The sequence below is a fragment of the Melozone crissalis genome, unplaced genomic scaffold (genome assembly GCF_028551555.1).
Source record: "Melozone crissalis strain CALT ecotype California unplaced genomic scaffold, PUWL_Pcris_2 ptg000105l_1, whole genome shotgun sequence".
In the NCBI taxonomy this organism is placed as follows: Eukaryota; Metazoa; Chordata; class Aves; order Passeriformes; family Passerellidae; genus Melozone; species Melozone crissalis.
In genome coordinates, this window is record NW_026535882.1 from 1,547,550 (window position 1) to 1,568,531 (window position 20,982).

The following is a 20,982-nucleotide window of genomic DNA, read 5'->3' on the forward strand; positions in this document are numbered from 1 at the left end:
CCCTTCCAAACTCCCCAGCAACAGCACCTAGGGGTCACAAACATTTATTGGGGTACAGCAGAACTGGGAGGGTCTCCAGCAGGGTGGAGGTCCTGAGTAGGCTTCCCTGGGACTGGCATGCTGGTGATGGGGGTTCCAGGGGGATCATGGGCAGTGGTCCTCAATAATCTGAGAGGTGCTGGACTAAGGAAGGGGACCTCCACCCGGAGATGGGTCCCTGAAGGGGTTGTTGGGGATCCTGAGGTGGGGAAGTCTATGGGGTGGGTCCACGAGGGGGGGCTTGGGGGACCCTATGGGTGGGGGGGGGTCTCAGCATGATGGTCCCATAGGAGGTCCCAGTAAGATTATGGGTGTGAAATTATCAGGAGAGACTCCCCAGGGGGTCCTCATTCAGATGCCCCCCGCTTCGGGCCCTCGCAGGCGCCGGGCCAGCTGCAGATCCTTGGGGAACAGGGTGACTCGGCGGGCGTGCAGCGAGCACAGGTATGCGTCTTCCAACAGCCTCACCATGAAGGCCTCTGCTGCCTGTGAACCAAAACCTGAGGGAGGGTCCCCAAAGCTCCCCAGCATGCCCCAACCCCCACACCTTCCCCCGGGGTCAGAGACTCCCCCCAAACACACACCCAGGGGGCAGGGTCCCTCCAAACCCACCCATGGGTGACTGAAGCACCTTGTGCTTGCAAATGTGTTAGGGAGGGATCAAGACCCAAAGACCCATCCTCAATCCCCGACAGACCCTGGGAATAAGGGACCCCGCCCCACCCAGCACCCAGAGACCCTCTCAACATCCATAGAACCCTGTCCCAGAACCCATAGACCCTACCCCCAGCCAATGGAGACCCTCCTAGACTCCCCCTCAGCTCCCATCACATACACCCAACAAACCTCTCAGCCTCATCCAAGCATCCAAAGAGACCTTCTTGGACCTCCCCAGCCCCCAGAGACACCCCCAGCACCCAGAGATTCCCCCTGCAGCACCCACAGCCCCCCAGCCCCCATGGAAACCTTCTCAGTACCCATGAGATCCCCCTCAGCCCCTTCCCCACACCCCTAAGTCCCTGGATACCCCTGCAGGACCCATAGGGCCCCTCCAGCCCTCTGTGACCTCCCTCCATCACGCCTGGGCCCCCCGAGTTGCACCTCCTGCAGTGCCAGCAGGGCCATGCTCTGCCAGCGGTAATCGACGCCGCGGGTGAAGAGGAGGCAGAGCTCCCGCACCTGTGGCAGAGAGGGCACAGCGAGGGGGGCACATGGGGGCAGCAGGGTCACAGGGAGTGCGGGGACATCGGGACAACGTGGAGGGGATATGGGGGCATTGGGGACATCCCGGGCTGGGGCCACCACCATGGTGACACCCTGGAGATGTGGAGACACTGCCCTGGGGACATCCCAGGGACCTGGGGACACCCTTGTTATCACCCTGGAGACACTTTGGGGATACCCCAGGGAGAGGAACACTGGGGACAGGAGCACCTGGGAATACACTGGGGAGTGGGGACATGGGAACATCGACACGGGGACACCCTGGGGTCTGCCAGGTGGGAGGCAGGGGGGAAGCACCACTCTGGGAACATCTTGGGAACACCCTCGGCCATGGGAACATGGGGACACCCCGATGGGACGGGGGGACAGTGCCAGCACAGCAGGAGGGGCACAGGGAACTCTCAATCCATGCAGCCTCTGAAGGTGGCAGGACACAAGGATGTCTGGAACCACAGAATGACATTGGAGGATATGCAAGGATGTTGGGGGAGGACAGGCTCACCATGTCACAAGGATGGAGAGGACAAGGACATGGGGAGGGATGGAACAGGGTTGAGGGGGGGGCCCTGGGGGAAAGGGATGGTCATGAAGAGTCCCAGGGGGTGATTTGGGGTTCTGGGGGGTAACTTGGTGGGTCTGTAGGGGGTTGGAAAATCGCAGTGGGTTTTTGGGATGGGGTCCAGGGGGAGGTTGGAGGGTTCCAGGTTGGATTTCAGGGGTCCCAGGGTGGATTTGGGGTTGGATTTGAAGGGGTCCTCAGGATTGTTTGAAGGGTTTCAGTGGGTATTTGGGAGAGTCCAATGGGGAGCTGAAGGGTCCCAGGGTGGATTTGAAGGCTCTGGGGGAAGTTGCAGGGTCGAGAGGGTTGATCTGGGGTGTCCTGAGACGGATTTGGGGATCTCAAGAGAGGGGATCCAGAGTGGTTTGGAAGATCCCAGACAATGCTGGAGGTTCTGGGGTGAAATTGGGGGGGTCCTGGAGGGGTTTGGGGGTCCCACAGTAGATTTTGTGGGTATCTGAGATGATCTGTGTGGTCCCAGGGGAGTTTGGGAGTCCATGGGGGGTGCTGGGGAGGTTCTGGGGGGGAAATCGGGGTGTCTGGGGATTTTAGCGATGTGGGGGGTTCTCACCAGGCGGGCAAAGGGGCCGGGGCGCAGCAGCAGGCGGGTGCTTCTCTGGTACGTGCGGATCTCCTGCAATGCCCGCTGCCCTGGGCGGCGCCCTGTGGGGGCATCGGATAGGGGTCTGTGGGGGCTTTAGGGGATATATTTAGCCTGGAGGGCAGAGATGGGGGGATCTGAAGGAACATGGGGGGTATAGATCTATAGGGCCTGTCAGAACACAGGGGGCTATAGGGGATCTATAGGGGCCAGGGAGACAGGGGAAGGCTGTGGAGGTTATAAGGGATCTGTAAGGTCTGGGGGGACATTGTGGGTATAAAGGATCTATAGGGAGCTATAGTTATGGCCGACATAGAGGAGTTATAGGGGACAGGGAGTATGGGGGTAGAGGGGCTATAGGGGAGAGGGAATGTGAGGTGACTCTAGGAGGTGGAAGCATATAGGGGTATATAGGGCACAGGCTAGGGGCGGAGGAAAACAATAGAGGGAGTCCATAGGAGTGCTCTAGAGGGGGGCCTGAAAGGGGGCTCGATGTAGGAGGTCCATAAGGGGTGTCTATAAGGGAAGTCCCCCGCCCCTCACTCACTGCGTGCCCGCCGCGGGGGCGATGGGGGGGCTGGGGAACGCCCGCGCCGTCGGGGGGTGGGTTTGGGGCGGGGCATGGTGTTGCCGAGTCCACCGCAGGGTCAGGGCGAGTTCAGAAGGGGACCCAGCGGCTGGGGAAGGGAGAGTCAGGGTGAGCTCAGGTGTGCGGGGCCCCCACGCCGCTGCCGGGATCCGCCGCGCCGCGCCGTGCCGTTCAAATCTCCCGCCGCGCCGCTCGTGACGTCACTTCCCTCCGCGCGCCAATCGGGGCGCGCGACCGCCCGGTGCCGCGCCGGACTCCGCCCGCCGAGGGCTCATTAGCAGAACTCTGCATGGCCCCACCCCCAGGCACCCCGTGCCTCGGTGCTGCCCGGGTAGTCTCAGTTACCGTCCCCGTGCGGTGCCAGTACGGACTCTGTAATCGTCGTGTAATCGTCCTCTGTGATCCCAGTCACTCTCATGTGGTTCCCGTTGCTCTCGGTCATCTGCATGGTTCCATTTACTCCCAGAATGATCCCAGTATGATTCCAGTCCCCTGCAGTATGATTTTAGTGCTTTCCAGTCACTCCCACTGTGAGTCCAATATGATCACAACGACTCAGTATGATCCCTGTCACACCCCCAACAGTCCCAATGAATTCCTGTCACTACTAGAATGATCCCACTATGATCCCAGTCAATCCCAGTATGATACCAGTTGCCCCCAGTCAGTGTGGTTCCAGACACTCCCAGTATGAACCCAGCGTGGTTCCAGTTGTCCCCTCCTGTATGATCCTAGTTGCCCCAGTTATGGTCCCAGTACCCCCAACATGGTTCCAGCATCTTCCCTTTGCTCCCAGTGTGTCTTCAGTTGTCTCCCAACATGGTCTGAGTAGCTCCCTGTGCCTCCCAGTACCAAGTGGGGGTCAGTCAAGGATCACAACTGTCCATGAAATCCATTGGGAGAAGGAGATTGGGGCGTTCGTTAGTGAACCCATGGTGGCCCAGGTGGGCTTTGGGGTCTCTTGAGGGCATTGCCTTCCAGACCTCCAGTTAACCTCCAGTTTTCCCAGTGGGCCACCACACTCCTTATTTGACCCCATCAAGCCTCCCAGTTGCCCCTAGTTGTCCACCCAGGCCAGATGTTGAATAGGACCGGCCCCAACACTGAGCCCTGGGAACCCAGCAGTGCCCAGCCCCAGCTGGCTGTGGCCCCATTCCCACTCCTCCTTGGCCTGGCCATCAGTCAGGTGTTCCCAGAGAGAGACACCTGTCCCAGCTGTGAGCTGCAGGTGCTCCAGGAGAGGCAGGGAGATGGAGGCAGTGCCAAAGGCTTTGCTGAGCTGCAGGCAGACACATCCACACATGTCCAACACCCACTGGGGTCACCTGGGCACAGCAGGAGATCAGGTGAGTCAGGCAGTACCTGCTTTTCCCAAGCCCTGGCTGTTCCCAATGCCCTGGTTTTCCTGTCCGTGCCATGGGTGCTGAAGTCCCAGTCGGTGCCATGTTGCCAATGGGACACTGTTGTGCTGTACACCAGTACCTGCTGTTCTTCAGCTACCTCAGCAGTCCCACAGCAGAAGGGTCCTCTGAAAGACCAAGCAAGGGATTCAGCTGTCTTAATTTCTTCTGTTTCCACAGCAGCTCTCCCAAAGCCCAATGGTGTCCTTTTGGGTCCTTGAAATACCTCTTCTGAGGTGATCTGTGCCAAGGATACATGAAGCCTCTAGGCCAGCGACAATGGCATTTTTCTGCCACTAGTGCCCAGTCAGGACCACTTCAGCTTCCAGTATAGTCTGTGTTGGGATCCCCCTGTCATCCCAGAAACAGAGATGGATTCTCCCCCTGAATGATGGCATTAGGGTGCATTGTGCACCTGTGTCAACTAAAGCCTTGTGCTCCTGTGGCTCTGCTGTGCCAGGCTATGGATCCACACAATCCAACTGACTCCACTGTCCTTTTTCCACACCTGGCTGGAGCTAGGGCCCCTCTAGCTCTGATTATGGTACTTATTGCTTGCTTCTTGTAAATATGATCTGGAGGTGCCTTCCAGAGGGTCAGAAGTAACATCATCAGCCCTTCAATTCCACCTGAAGACTTGCTCAGTGGAAACTGAGTGGCATTTTTCCTTGAAGAGTTTTCTGTGGTGGTTAATTTTTCCTCTCAACTCACATACCTGTGCTGCCAAGGCAGAGGTGGGTTTTACATCCCACTTCCATATGTCTTCACCATGGTCAGGCGAGTAAAACCACAGGTTACCTTGTGGTGTGCCCCTCTCTCTTGAGCAGGGGGCACTTGCCCCCTATAGAGTCCAGTCTATGCTAGTGGAGCATAGGGCACTTCTTTCAGTTGCTGGAGGTCTTTTCCACAGACAAGATGCAAGCCCATAGGGGGAAAAAGATACTTTCTTCATATTGTGAGAATTTGGTAACCAAATTATCGACTCTGTGTTCTCCTTTCCATGACATCACTGCCAATGAGTTGGTATATGGTGATGGCACCTCAGTAGGAACTTCCATCACATGGTTTGTGTACACTGAACCTCATCTGGATCTACAGGGCACTGTAGGTCTGGACACAATCCTGTGCCATGTGACCCGGATGATCCTGCCTGAGCAGGAAGGTTGAACCAGATGATCCGCTGGCCCCTTCCAACCAAACTGATTTTCTGATTCTGTGAAAGCAGGAGCAACTCGCAAGTGATTATGGCATACAGACAATTGGGGGAAAGAAAGTTCTGCTAGTTACAGGGAGGAATGATAGCACAAGGAGCAGGACAGAGGGATACAGAGAGGAGATATGGCACAGGGATGAATGATGGCACAGTGTCACCATATTTTAGTTGGTTTGTGATAGACAAACCAACCAGCCCCTGGTTTGACTGACGGGGGCCTCGCCCAGTCACATCTCTCCCAAGGCGGCAGGCGTTTCCTTGGCCAGGACCTGAAGGGGAGTAGAGTTCTGACCTATGAAAGTATCCAAATGGGATTTTTCAAATGCCCTATATAAGCAAGGGCTTGGGAAATAAAAGCTCTCTGTTGCCACAAGAACATTGGGGTTGTTGCAGTTTGAATTTATTTTATTGATTCCTTGTTAAGTGGTTTGTTCTGTTTTACCCCCATGTTCTCCCCAAGTTGGTTTACCCCTGGATTTTATCCTCTCTCAAAGCTGTCCCTCATGCCATTCCCCACCCCTTGTTCCAGCTCTTTCCCTGCCTGTCAAGGCAACCCAGCCCTTAATTCCCGAACCTCCCCTGCCACTTAAACCTCAGGCCAATCCCTGTCCTGCAACACCCCTTTGGAATTCCCCTACTCCTCCAAGCCCCATTGGCTCATGCGACCCATGCTCCCCATGCTCTCCACCCTTGTACCCCAGTTGGCCCGGGACACTCCACATAATCCCCTCACTCATCCCGTGGGGATTCCCTGTTGGTTAGCTGTTTGTATCCTCCCCCTGACTTGTATCTGTACAAAACCCCTGGCACAATGGAGCTAGGGGCTCTTTGTCCTGCTCCTTTCATCAGGAATAAACTGTTCCTTGTGGAACCTCAATATGGAGAGCCTCCTCCTTTCTCTTCTGCCTGCTCCCTGTCGTGGCTTGTGTCTGGCACTTTAGAGCAAGTGGCTATAAAGGTTCTGCCTCTGCTAAATCCCCATACCAAGGCAGTTCCCCACTCCTGGCGTGGCACTGGAATTCTAAGAGCTAGCCTGAGTTCTGGCAGCCACTTCTGGGGTGAGTGGTCTTTGTCTCCTGCCAACTTCCCCAGCCCCCCACCTGACACTCACAGCACGGGGAGCAGGACAGAGCAATAGAGAATAAAGCAGGAAGAGGCACATGAGATAAACCAGGAGGAAGGCAGGGAGAAGGTTCCCCACTGGACTCCATAAAATTACATCACAGAACCAATCTAATTGCCTTCCATGATGGAAGAGTTCTTGGATGGATGAGGAGAGCGAAGTAGGTTGCTCCCTTGGCAGCCTTTCAGAAGGACTCAGCAGGTGGGCTGAGGGAGAGGTGGGCAGGGAGGAACCTCACCTGTTCTGCCACATCCCACAGGGCTGAGAGAACAAAAACCAGCTGAGAGCAGTGCAACACTGTTATAGATACATATTGTAATATTAGCTTTTTGCAAATATTAAAATGGATTTTATATGTGTGATATATTGTTATAAAGATATTGTTTGTATTTCTACTATCAATTAAGCTTAGAAACAGTAGTGAAATAGCTATACTTGTGTTAAAATGCCTGCTTGGATGGAATAACATCCAATAAACACAGGATGAGGACACCTGCTACAGATATGCCAAATATCAGCACTCACCATCTGAAGAAAGCATGGACCAAGGCCCAAACAAATAGGAGAAGGAGTCAAAACCACAGCCAGGAAACACGCATGCTTGAAAAAGGTGGACCAAAGGAGGGGTCATGTAAAATAGTTCCTGGAAAATGTAAACTAATTTATGGATATACGTAAGAGTCTATGAACATGCAACGGGCTGATGTAAAGGAAAAGGTACTTAGGGGTTTCCCTGAAGGTGACACTGTGGTCTTGGCTGAGTGTCAAGACACACCCGGCCGTAATAACCTTTGCTTTATGGTCCTTGTCTCCTATTGTCCTTTATTAAACTTTTAAAATTTTCACAAGAGAGTGAACGTGTTTTTCACAAACACTCATAGTTCTGTTTCCTTTAAACTCAAACCTGGAGAAAACTCCATCCATCCCTTCAGGGACACAAATTAGGTTTCACCTCCCAAACCCCAAATATTCTGAGGTGAGGTGATTGTGCCAGACCAGGATATTTTTTTGATTGATCTCCAGAGGCCCTTCCAACCCCAGCTCTTCTTTCACTGCCCAAAATACAGGCAAGAGCCTCAGCAACCAGTATTTGGGTAGTTTTTCTCAGCTTCTAAAGTTTCCGGATACTTTTCCTTTGCCATTTCAGAATCTTCACTTAAGGAAAAATGAGGTGTCAGGACCTGCTGGACGTTCCCACATTCCTTCCCCAAACCCTGCAGCAGCAGGGAGAGCCTGTCATGTCTGAGTGAAAATATTTTATTTTTCATTTTAAAAAAATGAAAAAGGCTGCCTTTATCTCTAAATCCTTTAGGTCTTGCCTGCCACACCCCATATCACTTCAGAACAGGGGATTTATAAACCTTAAAATCCTTGAGGAAAATAACATTCACAGTTTAATTTTCTTTTGGTGCAGTCAGGACTGGTCTTATGGGATTTGGTGATGTTCACTGGGAGTAGCCCAGCAAAGGAAAATTATGAGCAAGTAAGGGGTAAATTATGCACAAGTCAAAGTCTGGAGAGCGAAGTATCTGCCTTGCACATGTGCTGCAAGGGAGATTAATAAGTAGCATCATCATAATCTCTGAATTATAAAAGGTGAAACAATGACCTCTTGTGTAACACAGCCCAGACAACCTGTGGAAAGTAAAACATTTTAAAGGAGCAAATCCATGGCCAGAGTAACATCCAATGCAGGCAGCTCATTCTTGGCCAGGCGCAGCTCCTTCAGTCGTGTCAGGTTGCCGAACACCTCAGGGCCAAGGCTGCGCAATCCTGCACTCAACAGGTTCAAGTTGTGCAGTTGGCTCAGGATCTTGAAGATGCCGGCAGGCAGGCGGCCCATCCCGCCGCTGCTGCCAGCCAGTGTCAGGTACTGCACTGTGGAGGACCCTGAGAGGCATCCCGATGGTTGGGGAAACACAAGAAGCTTCACCCAAAAAGCCGATAAGACCCCATTGGCTCCTTCCTTCCCCCGTGCCCCTGAGGCACTCCCTCCCTATTCCCTGATTGGCCCTTCTCTTTGTACTGCCCGGAGATCAGAGTGACCCCGGGCCCCTGGGGAGAAAGAAACCTGGACCCTCCATGTGTGTGTGCCTGGGACCTGAACATGTTACTGCGTGGCTGAATTAAACATCTGTGGATACCATGCACAGCCCATTTTTGCTTCTTTATCCTGGGCTTTCCTAGCAGCTATTCAGGCTGCAACCCTGCAGCTGTGCCTGGTCACCGAAGACATCGGCAGGGATGGCCGAGAGCGAGTTCTGTGACAGGCAGAGCGAGCGCAAGGCACTGAGGCCCTGGAAGAAGCGTTGTGGGACCACACGCATCCCCTGTGGCTGCTGCGCCTGCAGCTTCAGCTCCCAGAGGCCGTGCAGGAAGCGGAAAGGCGGCAGCTGCCGCGGGTGTGGGCTCAGGCAGCGCAGCGCATTGGCAGCAGCTCCAGCACGCCCAGGGTCACCTGCACCGGCTGCAGTGTGGCCACGCCCACCTCCAGCAGCGGCTGCGGGCCAGGGAAAGCCGGCAAAGCCGCGGGAGGCCCTGGAATGCCACGGCTGCCCAGTACCGCAGGTTGTTCCCGCCCAGGCCAAGGGTCTGCAGGCGGTGGCAGAATGACCCACTCAGGAGATGAGGGAAGGGCCGTGGATGGATATTTATAGACAGCAGTAAAGCCTTTGACACTGGAGAACCTGGCTGCTCATGGATTGGACAGGGCAACTGTTTGCTGGATGAAAAACTGGCTGATGCCCAAGCCCAGAGTGTGGTGGGGAATGGAACTAAATCCAGCTGGGGCCAGTGTAGCAGGACGTGTTCCCTGCCTCAAGAGCTTGCTAATTGGTGAAGTAAATCACTAAAGGCCACTTGTGTCATGGTTATTTGGGTGCCATGGAAGCAGCACTTGTAGCTGACAATAAACATCTTGCTGTGGAAGCAAGATTATGGAAAGATAAGCTGGAATTTCTGACAGACACTTTGCTTCACAATCTATTAAAGCTACACCAAACTTTCACAAAGTAGAAGTTTCTGCACATTCCCTGGAAATGTGTGGGGCTTTCCCCGCAAAGTTGGGATGCTGGTTTTGTGGTTCCTTTCTTGAGGGTTGAGTGAAAGGACTCTATGCACAGTCTTGCCAGTTTGGTGGTAAGTTACATTGACTCCTAATCTGTACTATTTCTTTCCTAGCTTTGATATAGGTACCTTAATGTTGTGAGCTGTTTCATGTAATCTACTAGTAGTTCTTCTGTTTTATACCATGTAGTAAGTAACTCTGTTCAAGACCTTTTGTCTATTATCTCCTGTCTATTCAATAAATAACTAATTTCATAATAGACCTGATCTGCCACTCTTAGAACTTGTGAGCCAGAGTGGTTTAGGTGCAGGCCACCTAATTCCAGCTGTACCCAAAAATATTAGCAGCAATTGCATTTTTGATTCAAATTTTAATTAAAGGCTGAAGTGTTGCTGATACTGCGATAGAGTCAGAGTCTTTCTCTACATTGTTGTCATCACGCCAATCCCAGGAGACACTCGAGGGGCGCTTGGAGGCCAGCTGGGGGTGCTTGTGGGATCATTAATGGATCTGTAGGGGTGCTTAGGGGGTGGGGAGGGAGTTGGAGAGCATTTGGAAGTCCGAGGGGACACACAGGGGGCATTTTGGGGGCAAGTAGGGGTCGGTGGGACTTCGGGACCCTGAGAGGCACTTGGCGGTCAGGAGAGGGAAACTGGGGGTACTTACAGGGCCCTGGGGCACACTCATGGTTCAGGGAAGCACTTGGCTAGCAGCTGGGACAGTACTTAGGGGACAGTCCCGGCTCTGGTGGGACTCTTCAGGGGCCACATGGCTTGACGGGAACCGCAGTCCCGGCTCTATCGGCATCCTATGAGGGATTTTTGGGGGCTTAGGGGGAGCTTCTGACACCCCCATAACCCCCCCCCCAGCACCCTCAGGGGCATAGGGACACCAGAACCCCCTGCCGCCATGTCGGCCATGTGAAGGTGAAGAAGACAGGTGAGCCCCACTCCCACGGGTTTGGGGGTTCCCCGCCCTGATGCTCCAAATAAATCCCGAGGTGCCCCTATAGACTTCCTAGTCCCCATAGACCTCCCAATACTGTCCTGGGCCCCCCAAAACATCCCACAGACCCCCGGACCATTAAAGACTCCTCAAAGCCCTACCTGGACCCCAATACCTTTCACAGATTTTCCTCAACACTCCTAGAGTCTCCCCCAAAAATCCCACAGACCTCTTCTAGATGCCCTATTGTAATATATGGTAGAAATAATTCATGCTATTAAAGAATGTATGTTATAAAAGATTGTAAAATCAAAAAAGTGTCTCTGACCACCCCGGCTATTCAGATTCCAACAAATTCCCGGACACAGATAAGGTAGCGATGGATCCGGCACTTTAGCGTAAGAATAGATGCTCCCAGGGCAATGATCTCTGGTTTCTTGAGTCCTCTGAAACTGGAAACCGCCTAAGAGCAATCATCGCCTTGCCCATTTCATCAATCAAGATAGCCAGTGACGCCAGACTTATTCATCTGGATACATGGCTTCCCTGGAGCCCATCAGCGCTGACTATGAACCTGGAGCTGATCTTTGTCCAGCTCTGCCCATTGAAAAGAACAACAATGAATGTGAAGAATTAAAAAAGAAATTGGGCCTCTTTTGCCTCAGGCACGATAAACTATATAAAACCTAGCCGCAAGAAGCGGCATGTGTGAACAGAGGGAGGTCTGATGTGATAGAGGTCAGATCTGTGTTCACCCAGCACCGACCCCGGGCTCGACACTGTCTCTTTGGCTGTGGTGGTTTCGGAGACCGAAATTCAGTCGCGCAGAAAGATTATTAAATCTTTTTGAAATTTTTGATAATTTGGCTCACAATTGATCATTTATAACAATCTGGTGAAAACTGACGTGATTTGAATTTGAGGTTTGGGGGAAGAGCCACCATATCCCATCTTGTGCCATCCCTAAGAAAAACACCGAAAATAACTAAAAACTGTTATTTTATGGGAAAAATCCATGTGAGTCCTGGGATGTCTCCAGAAGACTCAAATAACCTCCAAATTACCCAAAAATGTCTTTTTTCAGCACATGGAAACCTCTTGGGGCTTATTTTGGTCCCCACTGCCTCAAAATCAACTCCAAACATTTGAAACAATAAAATTTTTGCCCAAAATTCTCCACATTTGGAACAAAATGGATTTCCTTCCCAAATTATCCCTTTTTGGGTAAAATATATTTTTCCCCCAATCTCCACCCCCCCACTTTCCCCCCCTGCCTCTATTGGTCAAAATGGCATTAAACAGGATTAAACACTCCCTTGAGGCCACATCGGAGTCTACATCTATATCACGTTCCCTCTAAAAACAAAGGAATTTTAACTAAAATCACCTAGATTCACGTCAAAATTGAGTTAAAAATGCTGATACAGCATTCTCACCAACCCCTGCCCTTGATGTCACCTCAATACCCCATTTCCACCAAATCCACAATAAAACTTCATGGAAAGGATGAATTTTCCCCCAAATCCCCTCAGTTTCAGTCAAAATGGGTAGTTTTGTGCCCAACATCCCCCAAATTCAGATCAAAATGGGGCTCAACATCCAGGAAAACCCTTCATTCACCTTGTCCCATACAAACCCTCCCAAATGCTGAATTTGACCTCAAAAAGGTGAAGAAGAAACCCACCAATTTTTGGGCATGACGAGGACAAAAAAACCTGAAATTTGGGAGAAAGATGCACAAAAAGAGCAAACCCATGAGACTTGGGAAAAGAAGTGTTTAAAACCCAACATTTTGAAAGAAAAAGGGCTAAAATTATGAAACTTGTGGGGGAAAGGGGGCCAAAGTCATATAATTCGGGAAGGGAAAGGGCAAAAAAAATCTGAAATTTGGGCAGAAAAAATCCTCAATTTCTGCCCATCACCAAGCAACAAGGAAAACCAGGAATAAACAGGGAATTAAGCCTCCCCACTCTTCCCCACTCACCAGCCCCTTGGCAGTTCAATTCCCGGGCCCCTTCAGACACAGAATGTTTGTCCCAAAGTCACTCTTTTTATACCCAAATAAAAAATACCCAAGACACAGCCAAACCATACAGATTTGGGCAGTTTCAGCAGAATTTCAGGATGGGGGCCGGGGGAGGAAAGCAAGGGGGCATGACTCAAAGTTCCAGAGAATTTGGGATCTGGCAGCTGGATCTTGTCAGGGATAGGAAATGCTGGGAGTGGAACTCACAGGGCATCTTGATGGATGTAACTGACAGGGATGTTGTGACAGGTGTGGAACCACAGGAATGTCATAACAGGTGTGGCACCCACAGCAATCATGCCAAATTCCCTGAACTCCCAGAATTGCTGTCCCCATGGTACCTTCTGGCCCCATGACATTGGGGAAAGGACAAGCCAAGTCCAGATGTTTTTTATCAAAAATTAATGATCCAAGTCCCAGCGGGGAATTATAGGGAATGGGAAATTCTGGCCCAAATGACTGAAAAAGCTGAAGAAAACCAGCTGGAGCCAGGAGAGACAATGGTAAACAGGGAATTAAAGGGCCTTTGCCTTAAAATGAAGACATAAAAATGGGGAAACCCTGAACACCACAGAGATCCTCAAAACTGTCCAGAGACAGAGACCCCACCACCAAAGCCATCCAGGGACCTCCAAAACTACATGGGGATCCCCCCAAACTACCCAGGGATCCCCTCAGCCCTCTGAACCTCCCAAACCACAGGGTCCCTCTGGGGAGATGGGGGTCCCTGGAAGGGTTTTGGGGCTCCTGATAAATGACACGAAAAAGAGAAATTTTCAGTTGCCCTGAAGATGCTGGATGGAGCTTAAAGACAACTGGCAGAAAAGTTGAAATGATTTAAAGGCATGGACAGAGCATCGCAAGCACCGCTGGAGCCAGTGGACAAATAGGTAATGAGGAATATAGTGGGGTTTTTGTCAAGTTATGTAACAAGAAGTAACAGTGCACGCTCAAGGGAAACGTTCAAGGAAAGGTCACGTGTAATATGGAAGCATTCCGTGAATATGACCACCAGAGACCTGTTCGTGGCCCGTACAGGACCATACCCTGTGGCAAAGTTTCACCGCACACATCAGATTAAAGGAGAAGTCCTTCAGTGTGTCCTGCACAGATAAAGAATGCCTGCTTTCTAATGCTTCAAATTGTGTTAGAAAGTTTATTTGCCAGCCAATTTTTCTATCATTCCCTTGAATGGGGTTACAGATCTAAGGGGAGCTGAGAGAGTCCTGTCAGGATCTGGGAGTCCCTGGGAAGGTTTGGAGTTTCTAGGCAAGATTTGGAAGGTTCCATGGGGGATATGAAGGGTCTCTGTCAGTGGGATCCCAGCTCTCTGCCACTTTAACCAACCCGAGGGCCTCCCAAACCACATGGGGATCCCCTTGACCCTCCTGCACCAGTCCCTTCTAGGATGTCCAGAACCACACCAACCTCCCTCCACCCCAAGACTTTCCCTGGGGATCCCAAACAACCTCTCTGAGATCCTCAAAACCACCCCAGTGAACCCCCAGAACTCCCTGGGCATCTCTCAGTGTCCCCAGACCCCCAAACCCCTCCAGGAATCCCCAAAGCCCTCCCCAGGACACCTCCCCTCCCCCGCCTTCCCCCTCCCCCGCTTCCCATTGGCTCCAGCGCCCGCCCGTCTCCGTCCTGAACCAACCATCACCCAAGCTCCGAGCGCTGGGGCGAAACCAAACGGGAGCGCTGGGGTGAAACCAAACGAGAGCGCGGGCAATGGAGCGGGTCAGGCCTGAGGGCTCCGGAGGCGACCGAGGGGGAAATTTGAGGGGCTCGGGACGGTCCCGCGTCACTTCTCGCATACCTCCCGCAGAGGCTCAGCCTGGAGCAACGAACGGAGCGTCCGGTGCAAAGGAGGTGGGAGAGCAGCCCAGCCTCAAGTGCCCCTCGGGATCCCCAAGTGCCCACTGAAGGCTCCAGTCTGCTCCCCCGTTCCCTCAAGTGTTCCTTTAAGGACTCCAAGTGCTCCCCAGACCCCTAAGTGCCTGCCAATTCCCTCCCTTCTGCCCGTGTTCCCCAAGAGCGCCTTGAGGACCCCCAACTACCCCACCCGATCGCAGGTGATGCCCCGGACCCGCCATTCTGCCCATAAGTGCATCCTGCAGCCCCTCAAACTCCTCCCGAGACCACCAGCCCTGTGGGGTCACTGCAGGGTCAGCATTTCGGGGGTCCTCGCCCCTCCCCAACCCCCTCCTCCTGCCCCGCCAGGCCCTGCTCAGGCCCCGCCCCTGCGGGCTGTAAGGGGCGGAGCCAAACAGAGGCTTCGCCCCCCTGAAGCTCCACCCTCGATGATCCCCTTGTCCAATGGTGCTTGAGGTGACGCCAAGGGGAGGAGCCAGCACTGGACACGCCCCTGGTGGGCAGGGCCCTGCTGAGCTCTGCTGCTTCCCGGGGTTCCCTGCAGGGAGTGTCACGGGGGAGGTCACCTGATACCCCCAGCACCCTGCAGGGGGCAGTGCCCAGGCAGTCACGTGACCCACCTGAGGCACTTCTGCAAGCACCAGGGGGCGTCTTCCCCCCAGGCTGTCTCCCAGGAACCCTTGTGGCAGGATCCATGGTGGAGGCCACATGACTCCCACAAGACCCTCTGGCCAATGGGAAGCAGCTCTCTGGATACCCTGCAGGGGGCACTATGCTCACAGTCCCGCGACTCCCACCATGCCCCGCGGCAAATCAGCAGCAGCTGCTGTGCCCCTCTGCACCAGGGGCTGCCACCCAATGGGAAGCAAGACTCCCATGAGCTTTGCTGCAGGAACCATTTTGGTGGTCACATGACGGCCTCCGGGCTCTGTGGTGTGCACCATGTTGGAAGCCACGCGGCTCCCAGGATGCCCTGCGGCCTGCAAGGGAGGCGCTTCCTGAGCCCCCGCACCAGGGAGGGCCCAGATTCAGGTCACGTAACCCCCGTGAGGCCCCCCCCCCCCCCCCCCCTCCAGCTAATCAGGAGCCATGCACATGATGCCCTACAGGGGGCGCCATGGCAGCAGCCACTAGGTGAGGAACCAGAGGAGCCCTTGAGGGTCATGGGGTCACTTGTGAGCAAGGAGCCCGGTTGAGGGCCATGGGGTCACTTGTGGGTCATTGGGTCATTTGAGGGTCATGGGGGGTGCTTGTCAGCCAGGGAGTCAATCAAAGGCTGGTGGCTGCTGAGGGTCATGAGGCACCTTTGTGGGGCTGGGCGGCCCTTTTGTGGGTCAGAGGGGTCACTGATGGGCCTGGATGTGCCCTTCTGGGCTCACGTGGTAATTTGTGGGCCGGGGCGGTCACTTGTGGGGTGGGGGGGGAAGTTGTGGGTCACCGGTCACTCGAGGGGCTGAGGGGGCACTTGTGGGCTAGGGAAACACTTCTGGCAAAGGAAATCTCTTGTGGGGATGGGAGAACACTTGTGGGACTGCCACCCCCCGTGACATGCAGCCCCCTCAGGCCCTCTTGGGGACCTCCTCCTCCTCTGGATGCTGCGATGCCACTGCCGGGCCATAAGGGGACGCCTTTGGTAAGACAACCCCACCTCCAAATTTCAGGCCTCTGCCCCTGCGCCTCCCCCAGGTCCCTCTAACTCCCCATTTGCTCTCTCTTCCCTCTCCCAGGGCCATCGAGACACTCCTGGAATGCCCACCTGGGCACCCCCAGCCCATGGTGGGGCCAATAAAGCAGTGACACCCCAAAATTGCACCTGGGACGTGGGGAGACCCCCAAAACTCCCTCCCTTATCTCCCCCACCTTTGGGATTGCCTCCAATCCCCTCTCTCTCCGAATGTCCCCAAGAGCATTTGGGGGCTTCTGGGGGCTCAAAAGCGCCTGTTGGTCGGGCGCTGGGTGTCTCTAGGGGGTCTCTGAGGGTCTTTGGCGTGTTTGGAGGGGCTCTGAGGCTGAGGAAGGGATTTGGGGGGTTTATCGGGAGAGGCTGGAAGTGCACTGGGTGTCTCTCGGGCACCTAGAAGAGGTCTGTGGGATTTTTGGGGGAGACCCTAGGAGTGTTGAGGAAAATCTGTGAAAGGTATTTGGCGTCCAGGTAGGGCTTTTGGGAGTCTTTAGCGGTCCGGGGTTGTAGGGGATATTTTGGGGGGCCCAGGACAGTATTGGGAGGTCTATGGGGACTAGGAAGTCTATAGTAGGGGCGCCTCGGGATTTATTGGGAGCATCAGGGCGGGGAACCCCCAAACCCGTGGGAGTGGGGCTCACCTCTCTTCTTCACCTTCACACGGCCGACATGGTGGCAGGGGGTTCTGGTATCCCCATGCCCCTGAGGGTGCTGGGGGGGGGGGGGGGTTATGGGGGCGTCAGAAGCTCCCCCTAAGCCCCCAAAAATCCCTCGTGCTTCCCCTCCCCGTCTCTCACTGGCCGCTGGTTCCGCGCCAGTTTACTCACTTCCTGGACTACAACTCCCGAAAGACCGCGGGGCCCCGTAGGACGCCGATAGAGCCGGAACTGCGGTTCCTGTCATGCCCCGCGGCCCGCGAGAGGCCCGTCAGGGCCGGGACTGTCCCCTAAGCACCGTCCCAGCTGCTCCCCAAGTGCTCCCCTGAACCGTGAGTGCGCCCTGGGGCCCCGTAGGTACCCCCATTTTCCCTCTCCTGACCCCCAAGTGCCCCTCAGAGTCCCGAAGTCCTCCCGCCCCCTACTTGCCCCCCAAATGCCCCCTGTGTGTCCCCTCGGACTTCCAAATGCTCTCCAACTGCCTCCCCGCCCCCTAAGCGCCCCTACAGATCCATTAATGATCCCACAAGCACCCCCAGCTGGCCTCCAAGCGCCCCTCGAGTGTCTCCTGGGAATTGGCGTGATGACAACAATGTAGAGAAAGACTCTGACTCTATCGCAGTATCAGCAACACTTCAGCCTTTAATTAAAATTTGAATCAAAACTGCAATTGCCGATGTGGAGGATGGACAGGCCTCTGCACTTTTTCGTGCCACTCCCGTGGTCCCACTTGCAGCCAGGGAAATTGCAGGAAAAACATTCCTGCATGTTGTGCACATCAAAATTTCATGGGAATCAGGAACTGAGTCTGTGTGGTGAACTTCCCTGACAGGTGGAGATAAATCCTGTCTGATGAAGAACAGGTTGGGAGGATCTGGGGACCTGGAGTATACACTCCTGTACCCTCTCCCCCCCGAAAACACCAGAGACCCCCTCAATCCCCTACAGACTCCCCAGTAGATCCCAAATACCCTCAGAATCCCCTCGAAAAGCTCCATAGCTCCCCCTCCCCAAAAAACACCCTATAAACCCTCAGGACCCTCCCAAACCTCCCTTTACAAGCTCCTGAGGCTCTCTAAAATAACCCATAGATCTGCCCAAACCCCCAGCACTCTCCCACACCCCCAAAAGTTGTGGCCACAACTAGTCATGGACTGCCTGAGCCACTTTTTGGCCTGATATGTATGTAGGTATAAATCTAATAGAGAGATAAAGTGTAATATAGAAAAGGGGCCTCCAGGAGAGCTGGGGAGGGTCTTTGTCAGGGGACAGGATGGAGGGTGAGGGTTTTCACCTGCCAGAGGACAGGGTTAGATGGGATTTTGGGAAGAAATTCCTCCCTGTGAGGGTAGTGAGACCCTGGCACAGATTGTCCAGAGAAGCTGCAGCTGCTCCATCCCTGGAAGTGTCCCAGGCCAGGTTGGACAGCGCTTGGAGCAACCTGGGATTGTGGAAGATGTCCCTGCCCATGGCAGGGGGTGGATTGAGATGACCTTTGAAGTCCCTTCCAACCCAAACCAGCCTGAGATACTAAAAGTGGGGGAGGTTTGGGGTAGGAAACCTTGCCTGACCCCAGGTGCCCTCCCAGGCTGCTCCATCACTCACGCTTCAGGAAGAGACAGCAAGAGAAAACCTGATGAGAAAGCTCCTGGGAGAGATGGGCTGGGGGCGGCGTGTGAGTCCCTCAGGAACTGCTCCAGCCCTTTCCAGTCCCTCAGGTGGAGGCACCTGGGGCATGATTCCTACCCAATAGGCGTCCCAATGGGGGAGAAGACAGGTTCAGCCTCTTGATGCAGCCTGTCCTGATCCCTCTGCAGAGCCTTTCTGCCCTTCAGCAGATCCATACTCCCACACAAGTTGGTGTCATTTGTCAACTTAGTTTGACTTCCACTTGATCCCCTCATCCAGATCACCAGTAAAGATGTTGAACAGGATTGGACCCAGCACTGACTCCTGGGGTCACCCACAAGTAATTGGGTGTTATGGATAGAATGGGAGCTTCAGACAAGCCACGTTTTAGACTAAGATTTTTTGGGTACAGCTGGAATTAGGTGGCCTGCACCTAAACCACTCTGGCTCACAAGTTCTAAGAGTGGCAGATCAGGTCTATTATGAAATTAGTTATTTATTGAATAGACAGGAGATAATAGACAAAAGGTCTTGAACAGAGTTACTTACTACATGGTATAAAACAGAAGAACTACTAGTAGATTACATGAAACAGCTCACAACATTAAGGTACCTATATCAAAGCTAGGAAAGAAATAGTACAGATTAGGAGTCAATGTAACTTACCACCAAACTGGCAAGACTGTGCATAGAGTCCTTTCACTCAACCCTCAAGAAAGGAACCACAAAACCAGCATCCCAACTTTGCGGGGAAAGCCCCACACATTTCCAGGGAATGTGCAGAAACTTCTACTTTGTGAAAGTTTGGTGTAGCTTTAATAGATTGTGAAGCAAAGTGTCTGTCAGAAATTCCAGCTTATCTTTCCATAATCTTGCTTCCACAGCAAGATGTTTATTGTCAGCTACAAGTGCTGCTTCCATGGCACCCAAATAACCATGACACAAGTGGCCTTTAGTGATTTACTTCACCAATTAGCAAGCTCTTGAGGCAGGGAACACGTCCTGCTACACTGGCCCCAGCTGGATTTAGTTCCATTCCCCACCACACTCTGGGCTTGGGCATCAGCCAGTTTTTCATCCAGCAAACAGTTGCCCTGTCCAATCCATGAGCAGCCAGGTTCTCCAGTGTCAAAGGCTTTACTGCTGTCTATAAATATCCATCCACGGCCCTTCCCTCATCTCCTGAGTGGGTCATTCTGCCACCGCCTGCAGACCCTTGGCCTGGGCGGGAACAACCTGCGGTACTGGGCAGCCGTGGCATTCCAGGGCCTCCCGCGGCTTTGCCGGCTTTCCCTGGCCCGCAGCCGCTGCTGGAGGTGGGCGTGGCCACACTGCAGCCGGTGCAGGTGACCCTGGGCGTGCTGGAGCTGCTGCCAATGCGCTGCGCTGCCTGAGCCCACACCCGCGGCAGCTGCCGCCTTTCCGCTTCCTGCACGGCCTCTGGGAGCTGAAGCTGCAGGCGCAGCAGCCACAGGGGATGCGTGTGGTCCCACAACGCTTCTTCCAGGGCCTCAGTGCCTTGCGCTCGCTCTGCCTGTCACAGAACTCGCTCTCGGCCATCCCTGCCGATGTCTTCGGTGACCAGGCACAGCTGCAGGGTTGCAGCCTGAATAGCTGCTAGGAAAGCCCAGGATAAAGAAGCAAAAATGGGCTGTGCATGGTATCCACAGATGTTTAATTCAGCCACGCAGTAACATGTTCAGGTCCCAGGCACACACACATGGAGGGTCCAGGTTTCTTTCTCCCCAGGGGCCCGGGGTCACTCTGATCTCCGGGCAGTACAAAGAGAAGGGCCAATCAGGGAATAGGGAGGGAGTGCCTCAGGGGCACGGGGGAAGGAAGGAGCCAATGGGGTCTTATCGGCTTTTTGGGTGAAGCTTCTTGTGTTTCCCCAACCATCGGGATGCCTCTCAGGGTCTCCACAACTCCCTGTTTTGATTTTATTCTGAAAGCTTCTCTGAAGGATCAACTGGATCAACAGAAAATGACAAAAACAATCAAAAACATCCATAAGACAATTTTCAAAATGCAACCAATTTTGAGTCACCAGTGTCCAATTATATTTTCTTACAGCTGGCAGGACGGCTGCTGGGTTTTCTTAGTATGGTTTATCTGGAAACTAAGTCATGAGAAGATTCTTTCAGCAGGGACTTGTTCTCTGCCACCTGTGGCAGTGTTGTTGGCTGTGACTGGCTCTGTACGAGGTAGTGTGCGTGGTGGTGTGCCTGTTGGAAATTCCAAAATAGAAATTATTAACTTTTAAGAAAAAGAGGGTTACTTTAGGGAAACATTATTTTCTTTCCCTCCCAATCTCGCTCCCTCTGGTATTATGAAGGAACTCTGGGGAAAGGGATT

At 53.5% G+C, this 20,982-nt stretch overlaps 1 protein-coding gene across 1 annotated transcript; it reads right to left on the minus strand.

Moving 5' to 3' along the window:
* Positions 1-390: 390 nt before the first annotated feature.
* LOC128947416 (histone H3-like centromeric protein A) lies at positions 391-3,046 on the minus strand. The gene is made up of 4 exons (XM_054291673.1): positions 2,971-3,046; positions 2,394-2,485; positions 1,141-1,218; positions 391-525 (listed from the first exon to the last, which is right to left on the minus strand). The coding sequence occupies exons 1-4, from the start codon at positions 3,044-3,046 to the stop codon at positions 391-393; spliced, it is 381 nt and encodes a 126-aa protein (XP_054147648.1).
* Positions 3,047-20,982: the final 17,936 nt, after the last annotated feature.